This window comes from Triticum aestivum, chromosome 5B, assembly GCF_018294505.1.
Source record: "Triticum aestivum cultivar Chinese Spring chromosome 5B, IWGSC CS RefSeq v2.1, whole genome shotgun sequence".
In the NCBI taxonomy this organism is placed as follows: Eukaryota; Viridiplantae; Streptophyta; class Magnoliopsida; order Poales; family Poaceae; genus Triticum; species Triticum aestivum.
The window spans coordinates 17,805,345-17,822,957 of record NC_057807.1 but is presented as its reverse complement, the minus strand read 5'-3'; the positions used below and the strand labels follow the sequence as shown (position 1 = coordinate 17,822,957).

The following is a 17,613-nucleotide window of genomic DNA, read 5'->3' as shown; positions in this document are numbered from 1 at the left end:
CCATCAGGAAAGCTGGATCCGGCGCCCATCCAGCCAGATCGAAGCGAAAGCCGAGGGGGGAGGAGTCAGAGACGGCGGAGAGAGGGAGTCGCCGCCCACCACCGCAAGCCGCGGTCCGCCGTCGAGAGCACGCCGGCGCGCTGCCACGCGCTCCGCCGCCGCACGCCGAAGCCCATCCGCTCCACCACTCGCCGAGGCCCGCAGCCACGCGCCCGACCGTGCGCACTCCGAAACACCGCCGGCCGCCGCCTGCAGACACAGGGGAGCCGCGAGAAGACCTCCCGCCGCCGCCGTCTACCGCGGGCTTCACCCAACGGCGTCCTTCGGCGGCGGCGCGAGGAGAGGAGGGAAGAGGGAGGTGGCGGCACGCTAGGGTTGGGAGCCCCCGAGTCGCCCTGGGCAGGGGCGACGCGAGGGAGTCTCTTGTTACGCGAGGGAGCCCCCGAGTCGCCCCCCGAGGCATGTGAAGCATCCTTTGTTCTTTCTTTACCAATAGCCCATCGCCACGAATTTAGAAGCGCACCACTTATTCATTTCATCCGTTGGTACATTTTGTTGTGTGATCACCATGCCAAATGTCAAAAAAAAAACCACCGTTTAGATCCATATACATGACCACAGTTTCGTGGAGCCGGAAGATAGATGAATATAAGCCGTCCACGTCTTGTGGTCTTAGATGACCACGTGAAATGATACAGCCCGACCAGGTAAAGGATTTTTTTTTCAAAATTGGAGTCCAAAGGACCTCCATCTATTTATAAGAGAGAAGAGGAAAATTACACAATTAAATAGCACTCCCTTGGATCCAAAACTATGGCACTTATTTTGGATCAGAGGGAGTAAGTGATAACTAACTAGATGAAACCGAAGCAACCATTAGGGCATCTCCAGCCGCGCCCCCAGGAAGGCCTCCCCAGGCGATTTTTTCGCGCCGGCGCCGAAAAAACGGCCCAGTCGCGCCCCCAGGAGCCCGATTTTCGCCGGCTTGGGCCGAAAACAGCGCCGGCGGACCCAGCCCGAACCCGGCGCGCCGGGGGGCGCCCGGGGGCACCGGGGCGAGCTGTTTTGGCGCGAAAAAGACGCGGGCCAGCCGCGTCAGCGACTCGGCGCCTCGTCTTCCCCCAACGGCCTCGGTTCCCGCGGGGAATCAATGGCAAGGCTGCCGCCGGTCAGCCTTGCCATTGATTCCTCACGGGCGGCGCTTCACGGGACGGCGCGCCGACGCCTCCCCTCCCTCGCACGCGTACACACGGGCGCGGCCCGGCTATAAAAGCCGGCGGCCTCCACTCGCCTGTGCCCACACCAGCCCCGCCCCTCGCCGCCGTCCAGCCCCTCCCTCTCCCTGCCTCTCCCGAGCGCCGCCGCCCAGCCCTCCCTCTACCTCTCCCGAGCCCGCCCAGCCCCGCCGTCGCCATGGCAGAACGCTTCCCCGGAGACGAGGCGGCGGCCAACGGCTTCGGCCGCCGTTCGCTCCGCGAACAGGAGTCCTGGCTCCTGTTCCAGGCGAACATCCCGGCGCCGCCGGACATGCGCGCCGGGCCAACGGGGTGGAGACTCAGCGCCGGGGGAGTGCCCATTCCCCCGTTGCCCGACGCCGTGGCGAAGCCGAAGTACTTCGCCGAGGAGGTCGAGATCGTGCGCGCGTCCCTCACCGACGCCCAACTCTCCCTCCCCCAGTACGCCGCCGACAACCACGCGGCCTGGGCGGCGTATTTCGAGCGCCGCCAGCAGCAGCGATTGGCGTCCACCAACGGCGCGCCGGTGGTCGGCGGCCGGCAGAACAGCGAGGGGCGCCACCTCTGGTGGGGCGTCCCCGGCCGCACACTCGAGGGCGTGCTCACGTACCTCGAGGGCGGCAACGACCCGCCGTTGGCGTACCCCCCGGCGCAGCACCGACGCGTCGGGCCATGGGCGCCAAGGAGGTTCGGGTCCTCCTCCTCCTCTTCCTCCTCCCGATCCTCATCGCACTCCTCCGGCACTCCGGCCCTGCTCGGCGTCAAGGCCGAGCCCGCGGCGGAGTCGCCGCTCGGCCGGCGCACTCGCAGCGCCGGCATCGTCATCAACGAGGGCGGCCGGCGCGCCTCCTCCTCGTCGGCTCCTCCGCGCTTCGTCAAGCCAAAGACGGAGCCGAGGCTGGCGTCGGTGAAGACGGAGCCGGGGCTGGCGCCGGTGAAGGCGGAGTTCGACGACGACGACGCGGCCCTAGAATGGGCGCGCCAGGACTCCATTGCGATGGAGAAGGCGCGCCGGGAGAAGGTGAAGGAGCGCCAGCGCGCCGCCCTGCGCCGCTTCGAGGAGCGCCGACGCGGCCGCGATGAAGACGGGGTCGTCGTCCTATGTGACAGCGACGACGACGACGACGACGCGCCGCCGCCAGTCCGCCATGGCGACGCCGGGTCCAGCAGGGGCGCCCGCGTCAAGGAGGAGAAGGCCGACGACGACGATGGCAGCGACGACTTCAGCCCCTTTCTTTTTTAGATTAGGTTGATGTAATGAAAATGCGCGAATTTCGCTGAAATTTGCCATGTTTAGCTGAAATTTAACTACTTTTTATCATAACTTCGCCGAAAGGCCCTTCTTTTTTTTAATACGCGCCTGGGGGCGGCCCTGGGGGCCGACGGCTGGAGACCGACTCGCCCCCAGGGCCATTTTTTGCGCCGACTCACCCCCAGGCGGCGCTTTTAGACGCCCCCTGGGGGCCAACGGCTCGAGATGCCCTTATGGGTCGTGTCAAGCACCGCGGCACTACCAACAAACTTCTTTTGAGATGCACTAGGAGATGTCTCAGCTTGCATGGAGGGTATCAACCTTGCCTTGCAACGGACGGAGATGCTGATAGAAGTGGAGACGCACTGCCTTGTCACTCTTAAGTCTTAACATGATTAATGGCCTGGACAGGGACTGGTGATCAAATTCAAAGGCTTGCAAGGGAAGGAAGGATGTTCAAGCTATAACAAAATGGTGCAAGCCATTATCGGGCCTCCTTTGGCCGGACAGAAGGTCGCACTGTGGTGTGGCTTGGTTCGGGACTAGGAGATGTCTTTCATATTCGTAAGAATGACTTATGTCTTGATTGATGAAATAAAATATTCATTTCACCCGGAAAAAAAAAGCCTCTTTGTTAGAAGACAAATATTTACGTAGTAACCGAGGGAGGGGGGGATGAAGAAATTAAGCAGCTCCTCCCCATCTATCTTGGCGGGATGCATCTCGCAGCCTCGGTCCTTGATATGCCGATGACCGACCCATGTCTGGACACATACTGATCTCATCTCTCTCCCTGCTTAATTAACTAATCATCATACAGTGAGACGAGATCTATCTATCATGTGATTACTAGGCTCCAAATCATCCTTGGCGAGCGAGCAGAGAGCACTAATTAACACAACTAGTCGGCTGCCGCTGGTAATGAACTCATGGGTTTCTTCGTCGATCGAGCTAGCTAGCTAATCATGATTATTCCACAGCCATTGATGCCAACGTCCGTATACCCCGAAAGTTTTGTCCCGTTGATGATGTGGCAGATGGATCGATGGATAACCCAATTGACACTACTTTGCTAATACTACCTAGTTTCCCCCAACTACAAGTATTTCGGTACATAGAGAGTAGTATAGTGTTGTTCTAAAAGCTGGAGTATTTTTTTCTTGAAAGTGCTAAAAATCTGACGTCGGGTTTTTTAGGCATGATAAATCCAATGTTTCCATGGCAATTTATATTGATGCGAGGATGACAAATTTAGTTTGTAAGCACAGCAATCTTTTGACAAAAAATAAACTAAGACGAATTTTTCATGCTCGATAACTAAACTTGCCATGAAAAACGTTCGATTTGCCATTTCTAAAAAATCAGGCGTTCGCTATTTTGGTCTTTTTTTAGGTGGACAAACTTAATTAGTAGTGCTACATCCTGTCACGTTACTATTATGGGAACTACTGTACTACTTCATCCGTTCCTAAATATTTGCCTTTCTAAAGATTTCAACAAGTGATTACATACGTAGCAAAACGAATGAATCTACATTCTAAAGTATGTCTGTATACATCTGTATATGGTAGTCCATTTAAAATTTCTAAAAAACAAATATTTAGGAACGAAGGGAGTAATTAATACAGGAGTATTCCACTAGCCAGATTGAGAGGCCGTGTCAAGAAGTGTCAATTGAAAGCGGTTTTAGAAGCCAGCCAGCCAGCCAGCCCTGATGATGGTGTCACGCTCGCTCTGGTCGCTGTCGATCCAACGCTGGGTTAAACAAGTACAGGGAATAACGAGCCTGCTAATCAAGCCGGGTGAGATGGATGCATGCTGACGATTACTCCTAGGCTCGATTGGCTAAACAGGCACATGAATTAGTCTGCCATGGCCGAGTGTGATTTTTTTTTAAAACGGAGGCAAAAGCTTTGCCTCATCCATTAAATAAGAGAGAAAAGAGTTTGTTGCAAGTCATCCAATTACACGGCATGCAAATTATTCTCGCAAAATTAAAGACCCTAGCTTTTTTGCACCGGCGACGATTCAAAGGTTGGCCTCAGTAGAGATGGAGGAGAGCAAGATTGTCGGTGGAGCACTCTTATGTTTGAAAACTCTTGCGTTACGCTCGTTTCAAATTGTCCATGACACAAGCATGGTGAGCGATGCCTTGGCTTGTCGGTTTGGCGTGCCGTCGGTGCAAGTACTCGCCCACCAATCTTTAACCGAGTCAAAGAAGGGCCAAGCGAAAGTGTCTAGACCGAGAATGAGTAATTTCTCGATGACCAATGACCAAAGCCTTCGAGTATAGCGGCATTTGTAGAAGAGGTGAGGTCCGCATTCTTGCACCCTCTTGCAAAAAGGGCAAAGATCATAATTTGGCCACCCACGCTTTGCCAACCTATCGGCGGTCCAAATTCTATCTTGGAGCGCCAACCAAGCAAAGAATTTGATTTTTAAAGGTGCCCAAGCCTTCCAAACCATCTTATCCATGGGTGAGAGGACCATCCCTAGGTATTGCGCCTTGTATGCAGAGGCCGCCGAGTATTGCCCACTTGCCGTATGTTTCCAAAGGATGTCGTCCTCGGTGAGATCGTCGAGATGGACCTCAAGGAGGAGCATCCAAAGAGCGAAGAACTGTGTGACGTGCTCAACAGAAACAACGGTGGGGGGTTTGATCTTGAGTATCCACGCATTGTGCTTGAGCGCCTCCCGCACCTTCCAATTTTTTCTCTTGGAGGCCTCATAGATGAGCGGAGCAATGTCCTTAGGCTTGCGTCCAAGGAGCCAAGAAAAGTCCTAGAAGGGGGAGTGTGATTGATGGTAACACCATTGTTAAGACAATGGTCGCGACCGCTCCTACACTCGATCACAGCCTTGCGTGCTCCGGCCAATCCTTTCTCTACACAAAACCTTGTCTGCAGGCATGCAACTTTGTTCAGTACTATTCCCTTTATTCCAAAATATAAGATGTTTTTTGACACTACATTAATATGAAAAAATGTCTTACATTATAGGACGGAGGGAGTAGTAATTTGTTTCGATTAGTTAATGTTGTGCTGTACTGCGTGTGTGTCCTGCTGTCCAAATGGCAGTAACCTCATCGGCCAAACCACTGATATCACTTGCAAAATGCAGTTTATTTGCAGGCTCACTTTACTTTGGGAGCCACCTTAGTGTGCGGCCACCGAAAGCAACGCAACGTACAATGGATCACTGTCACAGAAGAGTCCTCACACGGATGTGTTGCTCTCCTAGGCTTTTCCATTTTATGAAATGGAAGAGGGGAATTGCAAAGGAAAATGTTAAGGGGAAATTAAAGAACAATTCGGCCGGAAAATGTTAATTGCAAATCAACCCGTGAGCAGTGATGGCGACGACGACATTCAACACTTTTCCCTCACCATGGAGGAGGAGCACGAGGGCAATATTAGCCACATGATGGCGGCGACCACTCTGTTCAGTGGTAGGTGGTAGTCTTGACACGATGCCCACGTGGCCTATGACGTGGCTGAACCCATGGCCAATGCCGGCGGGATGCCCCCCCCCCCCCCCCCCTCAACCCCACCCGTCGTGTGTACATCGCCTTTTGTATGGACCAAGAAGGAACAACACCATTTTTTGCTTGTGTTTTAGACGAGGACTCGGTCTTTGATAAGTCGTTCTCGGTTTTTTCTTTATTTGAAAGAACGAGCACGGAAGAAAAAGTAAGTTGGACACTAGCGAGATGGCGAGGTAGAGAGACGGCGACCAGCAACGTGGCATAGCCCACTGCCGATGCTCCATCAACCATGGTGTGCGCACCACATGGATTAGAAGTGTACCATTATATAGCTTCCATTTCAGGCGTCAACACAGCCTACAATAATGCCAATTCCGACCAACGTTTTTTCATAAAATCATGAGTACAAAGATGTCCATCACAATTTTTTTTTGCGGGAACCATCACAGAGACATTGCATGTAGTTAGAGAGAAAGTGGGAACTCCCGCACAGACTAGAGCGTGACCAAACAGAAACATGTCCATCCACTTTTTTTTGTAAACCATATCATTGCTCATTATCTCTAGCTACCTAGCTAGTAACTCACCCTGGTGATTAAGAACACTTGCAAGTGGGCAAATCAATAAGTAAGATCAGGAACAATCACACCAATTTCTTTGACATGCAAATAAAGTGGAAAAGAGCCATGTGTTGTGCCCGGCGTCTTCTCTTTGTCATGGGTGGCTACAAAATGTATGGATTTACGATGAGCCGTGATACCTTCTCAGGGGTCATGAGAGGTATTTATGTGTTGGTAAATGAGGGGAAAAAACATGATCCAGAAGGGCGCCGATTTTTTTTTTTTACTTTGTGCCCTCATTGTAGGAATGTAGATCCTATAGAGGAAATTTAGCCGTCATACCCAAGCTACGATAGGCCAACATACGAATTGACCCTTCATTGTAGGAGTGTAGATCCTATAGAGGAAATTGAGCCGCCATACCCAAGCTACGATATGACAACATACGAATTGACCCGTCATTGTAGGAATGTGGATCCTATAGAGGAAATTGTGTCCCCCGGATGCAGATGAGCGGGGCATAGTACAAAAAAAATACAGAAACAAAGCATAAACCCGGTTGTTATTTGCTCCGGAAATCCTACACCTACGGAATAGCTATGAAAATTGACTTTATGTAAGTACGTGTCTTGCTCACATCAATCTCCCCACCCCCTGAATTTCAGGGTGGGCCCCTCTCCTCTCTAATCAAATGCTGCAAACTAATCCCTCACGTTAATTTTCATAACTAATTTTCATAAGTGTAGCAAAGCTCTATTCACTCATCTCCCTCAATTATTATAGTGTGAGTAGCGGCACCGTTTCTCCTCCCCTAGATGGCCGGATCTTCCAATCCTTTTGGAAAGTCATTTCACTATGCACCCCATCACGAGATAGTCACCCCACGAGTGGTTAATAACATGACCCTTTAGAAATCAATATGCAAATGAATAAGATCAAGAACAATTCAACACCAAATTACTTAATGTGCAAAACCTTTGTGTGAAAGAAACAGAAGCATACATTCACTTCATAAAATCCTATACCATAGAATTCATCTTGCTTTAATACTGTAATAGATAGGTTTGGATCATATAATGACAATGGTGGCAACTGGATGTGAACGAGAGAGGGACACAACACTTGCAAGGTGAGCAACAAAGACATAAATCAGATAACATGTAAAAGGCCGACGAGCACCGCTTTCGCCACTAGATCAAAAAGCAGATCAACAATTAGCAGTACTAAGTAGAAGGTACTTGATGTTAGGGATATTGGGCCAATACTCAATATATGATTCATGAATTTTTTTTGAAATGTTCATTAATTTCAAAGCACGTGTGAAAGCCTCTAGTGCCATATTGCTAGTGACAACGGAGTACACCGCCATGAAGGAGGGGTGTGCGTGCGACAACTCTTTGTAGCACGAGAAAAAGAAACACGCCAACATGTCCGCGCCTCTAGTAACAGTTACAATATGCAGTTGATCAATATCCGCAAGTATATAAAGCAGCCTACCGAACCTTGCTCTGATACCATGTTAGGAATAAGCAACTTGTATTCCCATGTGGCCATAGGCCGATATATATATACATGTACACGTGTGGAACATATGCAGGAAACCCCTTATATAACGGAATAAATACAAAGGGGTACATGACTTATATTATAACTCTAACAATCCCACCCCTTACCTTATTACCAACACGCTTAATTGAAATAGCAAAAGAGAAACAAAAAAGGAGACTTGCCTTATTTTTTCACAAAAACAAGACTTGCCTTATTTTAACTATAAGATATTATCGAAAATACAACGGTGAATAGTATTTTGATAACTCATCTTGAAGGAAATATGCCCTAGAGGCAATAATAAAGTTATTATATATTTCCTTATATCATGATAAATGTTTATTATTCATGCTAGAATTGTATTAACCGGAAACTTAGTACATGTGTGAATACATAGACAAACATAATGTCACTAGGATGCCTCTACTTGACTAGCTCGTTGAATCAAAGATGGTTAAATTTCCTAGACATAGACATGAGTTGTCATTTGATTAACGGGATCACATCATTAGAGAATGATGTGATTGACTTGACCCATTCTGTTAGCTTAGCACTTGATTGTTTAATATGTTGCTATTGCTTTCTTCATGACTTATACATGTTCCTATGACTATGAGATTATGCAACTCCTGAATACCGGAGGAACACTTTATGTGCTACCAAACGTCACAACGTCACTGGGTGATTATAAAGGTGCTCTACAGGTGTCTCCGATGGTACTTGTTGAGTTGGCATAGATCAAGATTAGGATTTGTCACTCCGATTGTCGGAGAGGTATCTCTGGACCCTCTCGGTAATACACATCACTATAAGCTTTGCAAGCAATGTGACTAATGAGTTAGTTGCGGGATGATGCATTACGAAACAAGTAAAGAGACTTGCCGGTAACGAGATTGAGCTAGGTATTGAGATACCGACGATCGAATCTCGGGAAAGTAACATACCGATGACAAAGGGAACAACGTATGTTGTTATGCGGTTTGGCCGATAAAGATCTTCGTAGAATATGTAGGAGCCAATATGAGCATCCAGGTTCCGCTATTGGTTATTAACTGGAGACGTGTCTCGGTCATGTCTACATAGTTCTCGAACCCGTAGGGTCCGCACGCTTAACCTTCGGTCACGATCAGTATTATGAATTTATGTGTTTTAATGAATCGAAGGTAGTTCGGAGTCCCGGATATGATCACGGACATGACAAGGAGTCTCGAAATGGTCGATACATAAAGATTGATATATTGGATGACTATGCTTGGACTTCGAAAGTGTTCCGAGCAAGTTCGGGCATATACCGGAGTACCGGGGGGGGGGGGGGTTTACCGGAACCTCACGGGGAGTATAATGGGCCTCATGGGCCTTAGTGGAGAAGAGGAGGGGCGGCCAAGGTAGGGCCGCGCGCCCCCTCCCCCTCTAGTCTAAATTGGACAAGGAGGGGGGGCCTTTCCTTCCCCCCTCTCTCCTCCTTCCCCCTTCTCTTACTCCTACTAGGAAAGGATGAGTCCTACTCCCGGTGGGAGTAGGACTCCCCCCTTGGCACGCCCTCCTTCTTGGCCAGCCGCCTCCCCCTAGCTCCTTTATATACGGGGGCAAGGGGGCACCCCAAGACACACAAGTTGATCATTGATCTCTTAGCCGTATGCGGTGCCCCCCTTCACCATAATCCACCTCGGTCATATCGTCGTAGTGCTTAGGTGAAGCCCTGCGCCGGTAGCTTCATCATCACCGTCATCACGCCGTCGTGCTGACAAAACTCTCCCTCGAAGCTCTGCTGGATCGTGAGTTCGTGGGACGTCACCCAGCTGAACGTGTGTAGATCGCGGAGGTGCCGTACATTCGGTACTTGGATCAGTCGGATCGTGAAGACGTACGACTACATCTAACGCGTTGTCATAACGCTTCCGTTTACGGTCTACGAGGGTAAATGGATGACACTCTCTCCTCTCATTGCTATGCATCACCATGATCTTGCGTCTGCGTAGAATTTTTTTTGAAATACTACGTTACCCAACACATCTTTCACCAAATCCACCTATTCATTAATTTCAAAGCGCGTGTGAAAGCCTCTAGTACCATATTGCTTGTGACAACGGAGTACACCACCATGAAGGAGGGGTGTGCGTGCGACAACTCTTTGTAGCACGAGAAAAAGAAACACGCCAACATGTCGTCCCACCCCTCACCTTATTACCAACACGCTTAATTGAAATAGCAAAAGAGAAACAAAAAAGCAGAGTTGCCTTATTTTTTCACAAAAAACAAGACTTGCCTTATTTTAACTATAAGATATTATCTCTTAGTATGAAAGATAAGGCATTTCTCCCATTGCACTAGATGGCTTCTCCCATTTACACGTTTTCTAGTTTAATTTCAACCACCCATAATTTTAGGACAATGGAATCCGAGTACAATGCATCATATAATATGTTTTTTAACTACTCTATATGAGGTAGATGCATGAGTGCGGCGTTTTGGAGGTCTGCCTCCATGGAGGCCGGAATGTTTAAAAAAAGAAGAAAATTCAAATTTTCAGTTACAAAAAACTGAAAAATATTATGCAACTATACAAGGATATGATGTGTATGTGTGTAAATATTCAGAATGAAACACCTTGTAAGAATCCAGTACAAACATATAAATATAAATTTTGATGAATTTTGAAAATTGCAAATGGAGGCCTTCATGGAGCTCGGCCTCCAAAAGCCATTTTCGGAGATAGATAGAATATATAAGTAAAGATTGTCAGCTATAGAGAGGATCTTTTTCTTCTTCTCTGATTCCTAGCTATAGAGAGGGAATCTTGGGAGCTCAGGATTCCGCGGCGTGTCGGAACGTGGCCTCCTGGATCTTAGTATTTGTCACACACAATATATACACATGCGAAAGTGCCTCACGTACGATGAAAGTTGGTCCGATTTGCTACCATAGTGCTATCCACCGTGAACCTACCTTGAGCCAACATTGATCAACGGTGGCCGTAGTACTTCGTACAAAAATTGTACATGTTCTGTCGTACGTGTAGCAATGCTCATACACATGTTGATATGTAACGGTGACAGGTTAATTAAGTGCGTGTAGGCAGTGATAATATATTACAAGTGACAGATTGACCGATGGATCAAGAGGTTAAAACCGCCACGAGCGTCAAATTTGTATCCGCCAACGAGTATTGCCAATATATTTGGTCATTGGTTGGACGGAGTTTCAAATAGTTTCAAAACGCTAATAAGGGTGGGGGCGTATGCCTTACTATGGTCCCTTTGGCTATGTAGAAATGATTTGATTTTTAATGAAAAAAATGCTTCTCCTCTGCAGGTTATTTTCCGTTGTACGCACTTGCTTCGTACTGGTCTACGCTACAACAGGCGGAGCACCAATCGCTATTCAAGGCGGTGTGTACGCGGTTGGAGCACACGGCTATGGAGGTTTTTTTCCAACATGGGTGGCAGCATAACCTCCGGATCGATCGACCGCCGAGTTCGACATAGGCAAAGTGTTGGTCCATAGGACTCTATTGTTGTCGTTTTGTCGGTTTTCTTACATTTTCTAGTGTCAGACTTTGGTGTTTGGCTGTGTGCATCCTAGTTATGCAGAGGCCGGGTGTTGCTCATAATGTTTTGTATCCGCTTGATGCTATATTTGAGATAATAAAATAACCCTTTATCGAAAAAAAAAGACCGCCACGAGCGATGCATCATGCGTACATGCGTACATGGCCGGGGGGCATATTCGCCCTACCTCCACGTGACGACGGCGCCTTGTCGCCTCCACGCCACATGCACGACGTGCCACGGCAGGCCAAATGATTAACTCGATGGAGTCGTATTATTAGGCTCCTATTAGGCATTCTAGACTACAAAATGTTTGGAGAAGATTTTTGGTAAGATAAATCGATTTTCTCTCAAGCATCAGTGCTTGATTAAATGTCTATCCTCAACAAATAACCACTCGAAACAGGCTTTCGGGCCCCTTTATAAATAAAGGCACAAACCGAACAAGGTACACGGTCGAATGATACATGATGATGAGGTGACCCTCTTACAAAGCAGATCCTAGGCTATCCAAATCGTGAAGCAGACAAGCAACTACGCTAACGAAGGAGAAAACAGAGAGAATGGAGCACAACCACACAACACCCTAGGACACCTAAGCTCCTAGACAACGCCCCCAAGAGAGAGAACGACGCAGAACGTCATCGCTGCCGCCCCATTGGGCAAGGGTCTTCACCCGAAACTCTGACGCGGCGAGGAGATCCACGACGACGTCTTCAAGAAGAGAACAACGCCCGCAAGCGTCATCGTCGCCGGCGCAAAAGCGCGGAGCTTTCACTCGGCACCCCACCCTAAGTCACCGAAGCCATAGGGCAGAAGTGGTGCGCCCAGACCCCAGATCCAGATCTGGGCATCGTCCAGCAGAGGACGCGCCCGAGCCACCAACTGCTACCCCTCTCATCGCCCGCACGACCAAGAAGGGAGCCACCACCGCCGACATGGCGCCCGCCGCTCCGGAGCCGCCGCTCCGGCATCCAAGTCCAAGACCTCACACACCGCCCACACCACAGAATACCAACCACGGTAAGAAGAGCGAAAGTCCACATCTTTCACTCCTAGCCCGGCATGAGCCACGGAGGTTGGCCCGGCGCCACCACAGAAGCACTAAGGCTTAAAAAAAGAATTGTAGTACAATGTAATAGCATACTTAGTGTTTTTTTTGTTTCTGAAAAGACGTTACAATCGCAGCCTACGCATCATTGTGATGCACGCATAAGATCATACTTAATGATAAATTCAGCAATATCAGTTTCTAGTTTTTGATGCGCCTATATAATCTTTGCTCTTCTAGAAAAACATTCAATCCTTGGTCCGATAAAACTTAACTATTTTTTTTGAACAGGAGTAGGGTGTGTCGTCGAAGGCCACCCAGTCATCCATTATAACCAGTTTCTGAAGAGTAGACGCGTAATTGCTCTACATGAGTGTAGTGGGTACTAATTTAAAACAATGGAGTAGTATAGTAACTTAATTACAGTAGAGGACTCTCGCAAAAAAAAAAACTACAGTAGAGGACATGGTACATGTTCTTGCCCGGGGGCACGCGTGTTACTTGTGTCCCGAGGAGAAAACAAATGTGGATGCATGTGAAGATCTTTTTTTACCGATAGCCCATCACCACGAATTTAGAAACGCTCCACTTGTTCATTCATCTAGCTTTGAGAAACATTCTGTCACCATGCCAAATGTCAATAAAACCACTGTTTAGAACCATACATGATCGTAGTCCGGTGGAGCCGGAAGTTTGATGAATATACCGTACGTCCGCGCCTTGTGGTCCACGATGACCATGTAGAAAGGATAGGGCCCAACTAGGTAAAGTTTTTTTTTTTCCAAAAAAATTGGAGTCGAAAGAATTTCCATATATATTTATAAGAGAGAAGAAGAGAATCGCACAATTAAATATCACTTCCATTGTATCTTCTAAATATAAGACATTTACATTTTAATTTGAACCGTAAAAACGTCTTAGATCTAGATGGAGTAACTGATAACCGGACAAAAACCAAAAGAAGCCATCATGGGACATATCAAAGCGGCGCAGCCGGCCTGACCACGAACAAACTTCTTTCAAGATGTAGGAGGCTAGCTAGGTAAATCGCGTTATTCGAAGACAAATCTGTACGAAGTAACCGAGGGGCTATCTAAACGGGAGCTGTCGATTCGACAAGCGCCGGTAAAGGTAAAAAAAGAAGAAGAAATGCACACATCATAGAACATCGACGGCCACGAAGCTGCAAGATTGAGGGAGCTTTGTCGAAAAATACTTGTCGGTCGAGATTGACGAATTCTTCACCATCCACATCAAAATGGCCATCACATTTTGAATTTTCCAGAGTAAAATGGTAGCCCAGAGGAGGAGGGTGGCCATCACATTTTGAATTTTCCAGTGTTGCTTGGGCTTCGTGGGGCCACGTCAACGGAAAAGCTCGAGCCCCATTTAAAAGCCCAGCCCCACACCCTTTTGCTCCACCACCCGACCCAACACGACGAGTACACAGGGCAGCAGCTCGCCTCTCGTCCCACCAAAATCAATCCATCCATCCACCCGAGCGCGCATCGCCACCACCGCCGGGCGCGGGCGAGCGCAAACCGATGGCGGGATCCTCCGCCGTCTACACCTCCTGCAGGCCGCACGCGCGCGCCTTCCTCCTGCCCGCCGACCAGCGGGGCGGCCTGCTCCCGGCCGCGGCGTGGAGGCGGGGCGGCGCGGCGCCGAGGGCGAGCCTGGTGGCGGCGCGGACGGCGACGGAGGAGGCGGTGTACGAGGTGGTGCTGCGGCAGGCCGCGCTGGTGGAGGACCTGCAGGGGCGCCGGGCGGCGCGGGAGGCGGAGGCCGGCAGGCGCCGGTGGCGGGACGAGCAGGTGGAGCAGGAGGGCGACGCCGAGCTCGGCTGGGGCCTCCTCGGCGACGCCTACGACCGCTGCGGCGAGGTCTGCGCCGAGTACGCCAAGACCTTCTACCTCGGTGAGCCCCCTCACCCACGCCCCGTCCGTCCGTCCGCCAGTCACTCACTACTATGCAACTTTTGATGACACCAGTAGCTGAACCATCCGTCTCACCGCATTCAGTCCAAAATTGCAAGGAGTAATTTAACCGTAGGATCAATTCAACGAATAAAAGATCGTTCGTGATGATATCCCATCATCGCATAGAAAATACTGTGCTCTTCCGCTCCAGAATCCTCACGAGAGGATGACTACTACCCTGAACGAAGCTTATCTAGAGTCTAACCAACAAGTGTAGTTAGTGCGTACACGGATATAAAAGGCGATCGGATCTGCCGACTTTGGTAGGTGAAGATGGTGCACGTGGGTGCTACGTGCCATGCATATCTTGGCCGATCTCAGGGAAGCAATCAGTAAAGGCAGCGGTGTCTCGTCCTCCACCACGGAGAATTGTTGCCGATATTAATTAGTTATAGCTTTCTTGGATGGACGGAGGTTAGGGGAACTAGCTAGACTGGTTGGTGGTGGGGTTGAGGTGATGTGGAGATGCATGGGCTTCGATTTAAGACGATTGGCTTCTATCTTAGCTTTATTTAATTTGTGTCTCTGTTCCCATTTGGATCTCTTATCTTGTGAGAATCATCCTTTATTGGTATGATGATCTGAAAAGTCGACTTTTATGGTCTTTAGTTTCTCATCACAGATGTTTGTTCTTGTGGCAGGCACACAGCTTATGACTCCTGAAAGGCGCAAAGCTGTTTGGGCAATTTATGGTACGTCTGAACTGCAGTTTTAGTTTTATTTTTACCACAGTTCATGAAGCTGAATATTAAAACTTTTGCTTCTGGCCTTACCGACTCGTAACTAACACTTTCCACTTTTCCGGTTTTGCAGTATGGTGCAGGAGAACTGATGAGCTAGTGGATGGCCCTAACTCGTCTTACATCACGCCCAAGGCGCTCGATCGGTGGGAGAAGAGATTGGAGGATCTCTTCGAAGGCCGCCCGTATGATATGTATGACGCAGCCCTCTCAGACACGGCGTCAAAGTTTCCAATTGATATCCAGGTAAGATAAGCTGAAGAGACAAGTTACTGTGAAATGATGTATGAAACACCGCCGGATAGAAGTTACTGTATAGTAACTTAGCAAGGTTCATTTTTGTCCGTTGTTTCTGTAACATCATGCCCTCTTTTCTTTACAGCCATTCAGAGACATGATTGAAGGGATGAGGCTCGACCTTTGGAAATCGAGGTATAGGACCTTTGACGAGCTTTACCTCTACTGCTACTACGTCGCTGGCACTGTCGGTCTCATGACGGTACCGGTGATGGGGATTGCTCCGGACTCAAAGGCCTCAGCAGAGAGCGTGTACAATGCCGCACTGGCCCTTGGCATTGCCAACCAGCTCACAAACATCCTCCGAGATGTAGGAGAAGAGTAAGCACCAATTTTTACTCCATTATTACAAGCCACGTGTATTCCTGTCTCAGTAAGTTTTGGATGTGTAAACTAATAATACATTAAACACTCCGTCCTCTGAAATCTTGTGTAAAACATACTCCCTCTATAAAGAAATATAAGAGCATTTAGATCACTACTTTAGTGATCTAAACACTCTTATATTTGTTTACAGAGGGAGTACCAAGCAAGGCATCATTTTTTAAGCTGCAACTAGGATTACTGTATTTTACTCTTGTATCTATCAGGCTAACCAACCTGTCACTGTTCAGAATATTTTGTTGTTATTTGTTTGTAAGTTTGTAATCTAATGTTTTTGTCTTTATGGATGAAAATTGCAGCTCGAGGAGGGGGAGAATATACCTTCCACTGGACGAGCTGGCACAGGCGGGCCTGACAGAGGAGGACATATTCAGAGGGAAAGTGACGGATAAATGGAGGAGGTTCATGAAGGGCCAAATCCAGCGCGCCAGGCTCTTCTTCGATGAGGCCGAGAAGGGCGTCATGCATCTGGACTCCGCGAGCAGATGGCCGGTAACAATCCTGCACTTTGGGATCCTGCCAAACAAAATACGTAAGAATTATCATTGAAAAATATGTATTTCCTCGCAGGTCCTGGCTTCGCTGTGGCTGTACAGGCAGATCCTTGACGCCATCGAGGCGAACGACTACAATAACTTCACCAAGCGTGCGTACGTGGGCAAGGCGAAGAAGTTCCTGTCGTTGCCGGCCGCGTACGCGAGGGCGGCTCTTTCGCCATGAGCGAAGCAAAGCAAAGCGATCCCGTAGATCAGATGTTTTTCTTCTTCTTTTTCTTTCTTTTGTCCTGTCACCTACAAAGTTTTTTGTTGGCTGTTGTATATATTCAGCTATATGTTACGGTATTTAGGTCAAGGGACGGATGTCGGGTCCCGCTGTACTGAAACACTTGTTGCTACCACACCACACAGTGGAGAATCAAAATTGCTCCAGTTTAATGGAGAACAAACCACTCTTTCTAGAGAGCTGGACCATCATCACTCAAGACTCAGAGTTCACCTCTGAAAATCCTTTTTTTTTTTCTGTTACAGATTAACAATCTTCAGGCATACTTGCATGGCTAGGAGGCCAAGACTGAACCCAGAGCTTTCTCTGATGTTGCTAATACATGCTCTATATGGGAGTCAGTGGTGCGGTAAAGCTTCGGAGGTAATCCCGACCCGGAAACAGTCGTCGGTAAATGGGGTTCATCGAATTCTTGAACTGGTGATGATGATCTGATGAGCAAGTGTTGGCCAAGCGGCATCAGCATTTTCATCTTGTGGTGACCTCTGAAGAAGGAAGGGGAGCCACATCCGGCCTGTGGTCCCTTTTGGACGCTTTATGGACTGGGTCCTCTCCTTCCTAGCAGCGGCCGGCGGGCCATGTCAGCAACCTCCTGCGGCCGTGGCGAAGCTGAGCCTTCTTCCCACCTCAGGATGTGTTTGCAATGCAAACATGGGACAAGAAGAAAAGAAGAATGAGGTGATGTGCGTCCTGGTTCCCTTCGCTGTCGTCTCGATTCTGCCGTGCTATGGTGGTGACCTGCCTCTTGTCCC

At 48.9% G+C, this 17,613-nt stretch overlaps 1 protein-coding gene across 1 annotated transcript; it reads left to right on the top strand.

Moving 5' to 3' along the window:
* Positions 1-14,093: 14,093 nt before the first annotated feature.
* On the top strand, positions 14,094-17,060 carry LOC123110153 (phytoene synthase 2, chloroplastic). The gene is made up of 6 exons (XM_044530615.1): positions 14,094-14,595; positions 15,299-15,349; positions 15,471-15,643; positions 15,780-16,015; positions 16,378-16,570; positions 16,649-17,060. The coding sequence occupies exons 1-6, from the start codon at positions 14,223-14,225 to the stop codon at positions 16,796-16,798; spliced, it is 1,176 nt and encodes a 391-aa protein (XP_044386550.1). The 5' UTR covers positions 14,094-14,222; the 3' UTR covers positions 16,799-17,060.
* Positions 17,061-17,613: the final 553 nt, after the last annotated feature.

Excerpts from the sequence above, each read along its gene's own strand:
- LOC123110153 (XM_044530615.1), top strand. The coding sequence starts at position 14,223 with ATGGCGGGATCCTCCGCCGTCTACACCTCCTGCAGGCCGCACGCGCGC. Across the intron at positions 14,596-15,298 it reads CGCCAAGACCTTCTACCTCG|GCACACAGCTTATGACTCCT; the intron begins GTGAGCCCCCTC and ends TTCTTGTGGCAG. Across the intron at positions 15,644-15,779 it reads AGTTTCCAATTGATATCCAG|CCATTCAGAGACATGATTGA; the intron begins GTAAGATAAGCT and ends TTTTCTTTACAG.